The sequence below is a fragment of the Miscanthus floridulus genome, chromosome 16, assembly GCF_019320115.1.
Source record: "Miscanthus floridulus cultivar M001 chromosome 16, ASM1932011v1, whole genome shotgun sequence".
NCBI lineage: Eukaryota > Viridiplantae > Streptophyta > Magnoliopsida > Poales > Poaceae > Miscanthus > Miscanthus floridulus.
In genome coordinates, this window is record NC_089595.1 from 86,151,328 (window position 1) to 86,159,064 (window position 7,737).

The 7,737-nt window shown below is 48.2% G+C and overlaps 1 protein-coding gene across 1 annotated transcript; it reads right to left on the minus strand.

Annotated features, from left to right (window-relative positions):
* Positions 1-2,654: 2,654 nt before the first annotated feature.
* On the minus strand, positions 2,655-3,509 carry LOC136514230 (uncharacterized). Its single transcript, XM_066508215.1, has 2 exons — positions 3,208-3,509; positions 2,655-3,136 (listed from the first exon to the last, which is right to left on the minus strand). The coding sequence occupies exons 1-2, from the start codon at positions 3,397-3,399 to the stop codon at positions 2,786-2,788; spliced, it is 543 nt and encodes a 180-aa protein (XP_066364312.1). The 5' UTR covers positions 3,400-3,509; the 3' UTR covers positions 2,655-2,785.
* Between the last annotated feature and the right edge of the window lie 4,228 nt (positions 3,510-7,737).

The following is a 7,737-nucleotide window of genomic DNA, read 5'->3' on the forward strand; positions in this document are numbered from 1 at the left end:
GATTTTTTAATAACCAGGTCATCAATTCTAAGGGCGAGTTCTACTTCGACCCAACACTGCCATGGAAGCCAAGCTAGAGGATGAGAGGAAACTTGTTATATCACAACAACTGTAATGCAAACTTTTGTAATATATGCACATGAAATAATATAATGTAAAATACACATATGCATGCATGCATGTAAATATATATATATATATATATAGTTCTATGCTTGAATTATGTCATTTAATACGTTCATTGTGCTTGAACCGAAACATACTATACGCGCATATAAATGTATTATTAGCAGCGTACAATATGACTTCGAAAACCTATTTTGAAAAGAAAACAAAAAAATAAAAAGAAAAGAAAAAAGAAAAAAAAATAACCTTTAGTCCCGGTTGGTATTACCAACCGGGACTAAATGGTGCCGGCCCCGTGGCATGTCAGGAGGCACCTTTAGTCCCGGTTGGTGTTACCCACCAGGATTAAAGGCCCCCCCTTTAGTCCCGGTTCCTGACCCGGGACTAAAGGACCCCCCTTTAGTCCCGGATGCTTGCTCTTAGGTGGGAAACCGGGACTAAAGGGGATTCCCCACCGGGAGTAAAGCCTGTCTCTGTACTAGTGTTGGAGAGAGGAAAACCAAGAAAGACGCAAGAGAGATGCAGCTGACTCGGGAGCAGTACCTTGAGGTAAATGAAGAACATCAATATTGATTCATTTTGAGATTAAGTTGGTTTAATTTGATCTTCTTATATGTCCAATACTTGATGACGTGTAGATGATTCCCTGGTGGTGCCAAGCGTATCTCAAGTGCTGGGCGATGATGGTGGAGAGGTGGTTCACGGAGAAGTACCTCAAGATGCACAGGGATGCCCGGGACCGTCGTTTGCAGATGCAAGGTCCAGCACACCATCAAGGCAGCCGCAGCCTCACCGGATACAAATAAGCATGGGTACGCGAATTCATTTATCTATTGTGATGCTCAGTTCTGTCTGATTTCTAATCATCGTGCTGTCTTTCTCGCAATCGGCGTCACATAGTGGCCAGGCTTGCTCGGACTTGCAGGCATGGTGTATGGCCCACAAGGACAAGGCGACGTCCGATGTCTCCTTCAACCTAGAGGACCCACCCGACGCATACACGAACCCGAGCGTCCACTCCCGCATCAGTGAGTACACTGAGGTGGCGAGGTCGCTCCATGGGCCAGACCACGATCCGAGCACCCAGGACTTCGATGGAGAGACCTTCATGAGGGCGGGGCAAGGCAAGAAGCATGGGTGGTTCTGGCTTGGCGACGGCGTCATCGACACGGCCTCTACTCCCTCTCTCTCCCAGATCCAAGCACGGAGCACGAGCGAGAGCCCGGCCATTCGCACATGGCCGACCGCTGCACAGCACCGGGTCAACGCACTCGAGGTTATTCCTGTTTTACTCGTCATACATTGATCTTTACACACCTTAATTAGCTTTGCATTACTGAAATATTAGAGTGAAATATTGCAGGACCGGCTGGAATAAGAAATGAGGCAACGTTAGGAGCTGTAGGCGGGGCAGCAGAGGATAGCGGCCCAGCTAGAGGCCGAGCGGGCCGAGCGGCAGGCCCAGGCGCAGAGGCTGACGGACATTACGGAGTTCCTACAAGGGCTTAGGCAACGTGTGGGCTTCTCTCTGCCAGCTGGGCTGTTGGTTCCACCTCCACCTCCGCGTCCTGCAGCTGCAGCTACTCCTGTGAGTATGAAAGTTTTTTTTACTTTCGCTTATGCTTTGCTTGTATGGCTTCTATCTTCTTAGATTAGCTATCCAAATAATCTTGTCTCACATGCAATTTTTTCTTCTTTGTGCAGTCTCCATCTGACGGTGGTTCGAATAATCCACCTCATGCACCTCCGAATAATGGAGCTGGGCCTTCACCACAGTTACAGTGACCGAGATGAGTGCACGTTGTATTTTTTCCATTTGTTGTTCACTTGGTGATGGACTTGTGATATACTTATGATGCACTTGTGCACTTTGATGGACTTTTGGATTTATTTGGAGGGACTTGAGCACTTATTATTATATATGTGATATATATTGTGATGGATGTGATATGTACGGATAGATGTGTAGATGGATGAGATATATATGTGATGGATGAGATATATGTGTGATATATATTTGTATGAATTTATTTGTCATGATGGAATGTAAAAAAAATTAAAAATTGTCGTTTTGGGTCACTTTGCCTATTCGGCAAAGGACCCCGTTACCGAGTGCCATGGTCACAGCACTCGGCAAAGCTGAAAAAATGGGCTCTCGGAAATCTATTTTTCCAGCTTTGCCGAATGCCATGACCATGGTACTCGGCAAAGAAATTTTTTCGGCAATTTTTTTTTTAAAAAAAAATTCAAACTTTGTCGAGCACCGATCAAGGGGCACTCCGTAAAGAATTTTTAGAAAAAAAAAATAAAACATCTTTGCCAAGGGCCAGATAGAGGGCACTCGGTAAAGAATTTTTTTTTAAAAAAATAAAAAATCTTTACCGAGTGCCTGCAAGGTTAGCACTCGGCAAAGCGACCGTCAACGGGGTTGACGTCGTGACGGTCGCTTTTCTTTGTCGAGTGCCCCCGGGGCTCTCGGCAAAGCATTTGCCTAGTACCCGATAAAAAACACTCGGTAAATAGAGCTTTGTCGATCAATTTTTTATCGTGTGTTCTTGCCGAATGCTGCACTCGACAAAGGTTTTGTCGAGTACAATTTAGCCTTTGCCGAGTGCCTCAGGCGCTCAGCAAAAACCTGAATCCAGTCGTCTCCACGCGATCATAGGTGAGCGACAGCTTTCCCGTTCTTGGTGACGACGTCGCGGGTGTACCTGACCTCCTTGTTGCACCCGGTGCAGAGCTCCTCGAGGGTGCACTCCACCCTGCGCTCCAGCGGCGGCGCCTTGCGCACGACGTAGCTGGAGAACTCGGCGAACGCGCGCCGGCCGCGGCCGCCGCCGCCGACGTTGCTGCAGGCGGTGTACACCTTCTTGACGACCGGCTCCTCCCGCGCCGGCGTGCAGGTAGCGCCGCCGCCGCCGCCACGGTCGTCCTTGTCAGCGGGCCGGCTCCTTATCGCGCCGTCGCGCACGGCGAACGCCGCCCTGTTCTCCTGCTGGTCCAGCAGCGCCTGCATGCACACAATATAATTATCAGCACCACCGTGCACGCAAGCTAGAATTACTGGCGTCATGAACGGACCTCGTAGGCCTCGGTGATGGCCTTGAACCTGGCCTCCGCCTCTGGCCTGGACTCCGGCGGGTGCTTGTCGGGGTGCCATTGGCGGACCAGGCTCCTGTACGCCGCCCTGACCCCCTGCGGGTGCGGGGAGGCGTCCCTGGCAACGTGAAGGATCTCGTAGTACAGCTCCGGCGGCTTGTTCTTGTTCCCCATTGGCCGGCCCTCCTGTAGCCTCTCCGCTCGCCAGAGGCCGACAAAGACGGACGGACGAACAGCAGAGAGTGAGCGAGCGTGTGTGAGAGACTGAGAGGGTTCAGGAGGTGCGGTAGCCTGTCACTGCTATAACGGGGCAGCGAGCTGAGGGGGTAGTAGTAGTGGATCGAGAGATGCGTGGCCGCTTTGTACGTAGGGATGGATGCTTGGACTGCCGAGAGAGATATGGGAAGGACCGGAAAGGAACGCGCGGGGCTGATCGATCGGCGGTTGGTGCGAGCGAGGCACAAGTTGCCGTGCGACGTGTAGGGCAACAAGGGGCCACGAGGGACATGCGTCCCGTTCACTTGACTTATAAGCCATATTTTTTCAGCGACCAACGAACAGTATTTATTTTTCACAACAAATTAGTTTACGGTACTTTCAGTCATGATTTATGAGCCAAACGAACATGACGATGGATGCCTTGTCGGAACGTGCGGAGGGCTCCCGCCATTGCCATTCGCCATGCATCAGGTGGGTAGGCGACGGCGAGCGAGAGAAAAAAAATGTATGGATCCTGTATGTATCGCTGTCGCCGTGCATACACAGGGGCAATGGCTGATGCGTATCTCTCTCCGTGCCTAGACCGGTGGTCGTGGGTGCCAGCTGGAACTGAAGCACGCCTCGCCAAGACATCATCAACAGCAGCTAAATCGCCGATCCTGATTTTATTTTATCGACAAATCACGAACCGCTACAGCGGAGGACCTCTCGACGCAGCGCTGGATCGTGACCGGAGACACGCGTCAGCCATCGACCCGATGTATGCACGGCGACGCCATGCATACAGGATCCATGCAATTTTTTTGCGAGCGGAGAAGTCGGGGAAGGCGCGCAACGCAAGGGAGCAGCCATGCAAATGTCCTTTGGCAAGGATTGGTGGGAGACATTACTGTGGGCGTGGCGAGGCAGAGCAGTGAGGGCCCTGCATCATGCATGTGTCGAATCTGCCATGCATGTTTGCAAATGGCCGGAGCAGTCAGTCAGTCACTGCGCGCTGCCGCTTCCGAGTAGCTCTGACTTGCCTGTATTCGCTATTCACATCGATCGTCACCATACAAGATCTACTACAACTACAAGTTGAGAGGCATTCAGATTCAGATCGAAAGGGAAGATGATTTTGAGCGTCACCGTCAGATTGACGCAGCCGATTACTACTCCTCTCGTGGTTAGTCAAGTTAATTAACCCCGGCCATGAGATGCATGCACGTTTGCCAGCCGGAGCTAGCACCGTACTGTACGTGAGTACGTCCGTTTGCGTTGCTGTACTTGTCACTTGTCAGGTGCGTGCGACCAAAAGAACGCAGGCGAGCCGGCAGCCGCGCGGAGCAGGCAGGACTGCGGCAGATGGAGCCACGGCCCCCGCCAGCTGGGCCGTCGGTCGTGGTCATACGGCTATGATTATTTCAGCCATCTGGTATATATTCTGGTGCGTGCAGAAATGCTAATCTCATACTGTACACTTCCTACGTCAATCGTCAGGCCAACAAGCATCTCTGAATCACCAGATTAAGGCCCTGGCCGTGTTTTTTGTTCTGATCCATTGGATTGTCGGCAGAAGGTGAAAATTCTGAACCGAAATGCAGCCGAACAAAAAGACTCGTACACTTGCGTCCGGCGGCAGCACGTGCCGCTCGCTCGTTGCCTCGATCAATCAGCGGCAGGTTTTCCTCAGATCCAAAGTCACCCAATCCAGACACACGGGTCGCATAGAATACCGTGTGCTGCTGCTGTACGCTCTGTAACTTCTGTCAAGATCCAAGCACTATGTGTGCATGTCGAAAGCAGGGGTGCAAGGGCAGCGGAAATGAGTCTCCGGAAATGATCATTACTCATTGCCATCTAAATCTCTGACGGTCCGTGTACTGAGTAGGACAGTTACTCGCATTTTTTTACAGCTCCATCTATAAGTTACTGCTCTCTGAAAATCCTTGCAGCATCTTATTGAACACTACTAGAGAAATGGGATGTCGGAGTCAGAGAGAGCAAAGAAGATAGAGACAACTGGCAGGTGCCCGTGTAGCGCAGTGGCTTAGCTCCGGTGGTGGGAGCTGGCCGGCCGGGGTTCGAACCCCGGTACTACACCGTTTGCTTCGTGCAAGCAAAATTATTTCTTGTGCAGGTCCTGGACACTCACATGACGCTATAATGGGACTACGACGTGTCCGTCGTCTGCGAGGCTCGTGTGGCTTCGGTGATCTCCAGAAGGACATTTGAGGTGTATAGGTTGTAGCTTCTAGGGGGTGTGCGTGTGTGTGGTGGTGTGAGTATGTTGTGTTAAGTACATATACTCTAACTTGTACACTAGGAGTCCAGGCTCGAAAAAAAGATGGAAACAACTGTGCAAGAGCCAAGAGAGTAGAACTGCTTGGGAGACGAGCTTCGGCTCGACTGGTCAGGCGGTGTGCCGACCGGAGTTCAAGGCCCGATGAGGGCAGAATTTCCAGTACCCACCAAAAAAAAATCCCCTCGCTGTGCACGCGAGCCTGGTGACTGCGTCAGCTCTGGCTTGATGATCTGTCCCGGTTCACTCGACCCTCTGGGGTGTGCCAAGGTTCGGGGGTTTTTTCGACCGGGGTCGTACGGTCCCTTCCTATGACAATGCCGTGAGGGCGATTTTTCCCTCACCGGTCGAGTTTTTTTTAGAACTGCTTGCTTGTAGGTAGGGGGTCATTTCAGCCCCCACACAAGAAAGTGAAAAATCCAAACGGACTTAAAAGAAAGAAAGAAAAAAATCTTCAAGAAATGAAAGTTTTTTTTAGGATTCTTGATCCAGATCCGTGAGGTATTTACAGCTTACACGTCACGCACTTATCGCTCTGGAGCCAATGCGGGCACACAACATGTGGGGAAAAAATAGTTGCAGTCACAAAAGGGATGCCCCCATAGGCTGCAGGAACCAGATGATACGTTTGTACATCAGGCAGTATCCAAGTTGTAAATCTTACGCTAGAACATCAGGCGCCCTTCGAGCGCTCTGCTGTGACTTCTAATCCACAGCCTTAAATTTCAGCAAGTTGATTAAAGAGATTGATAATAAGATAAAAGCATAATGGTAAATATTATTTTAAAGATTAATAACAAAATCACAACCGACATAATTTATTTATTACGTATTGTCCAAGGGTAAACATTACATAATGTTCGATAAACAAAGCTTAATCTTTTATACCATATAATACTATACACATAACTTCTAAACAAAATCACAAACACCACTCAATTGTGTTTATATGTGTTTGAATTTTTTAATCTTCAACGCTCCAGCTTTTTATTGGACAACCTTCCACCCTTCTTTTGTTCCTCCTGCTCAGCATCGTCGTCATCCTAATCCAACGGCTCTTTTGTGGCCCCAAAAGCATGCATTTTGGAGTTTGCAAAAAAATAAAGAAAATGTAAAACATACGTAGAAACCACAGATAGTCATAAAAGGGATGCCCCCCACAGGCCACAGGAACTAGATGATACGTTTGTACATCATGCAGAATCCAAGTTATAAATCTTGCACTAGAACATCAGGCGCCCGAATCTAATCCACAACCTTAAATTTCAGCAAGTTGATTAAAGAGATTGATAATGAGATAAAAGCATAATGGTAAATATTATTTTAAAGATTAATAACAAAATCACAACCGACATAATTTGTTTGTTACGTATTGTCCAAGGGTAAACATTACATAATGTTCGATGAACAAAGCTTAATCTTTTATACCATATAATACTATACACATAACTTCTAAACAAAATCACAAACACCACTAAATTATGTTCATATGTGTTTGAATTTTCTAATCTTCAACGCTCTAGCTTTTTATTGGACAACCTTCCACCCTTCTTTTGTTCCTCCTGCTCAGCATCGTCGTCATCCTAATCCAATGGCTCTTTTGTGGCCTAAAAAGCATGTATTTTGGAGTTTGCACAAATTTAAAGGAAAATGTAAAACATATGTAGAAACCACAGGTAATGTAAGAAGTCTAGTTAATGACAGACATATGTCATTACCATCTTTTTTTAGAGGTTCGTACACATGAAGGTTCCTGGAAGAAGAATAGTTTACGTAACTTGCATTTGAAAGGTGCATAGCTTGGATAGAAGTATCTTCTCGTCTGTATGACATGTAAAATGACAAGCTGGTTAGTAACCGGCCTAGAAGCAGATTTGCCATATCAAAGCAAAGCTGAAGCAAAGCCAATTCAAACAACTAGAGCTCCACCCCTTTCACCATCTTCACCACCTGGTCATCAGAAACCACCTAAAGCGCCTTAGGGATTTTTTTATGACATATGGTTTGGGCAG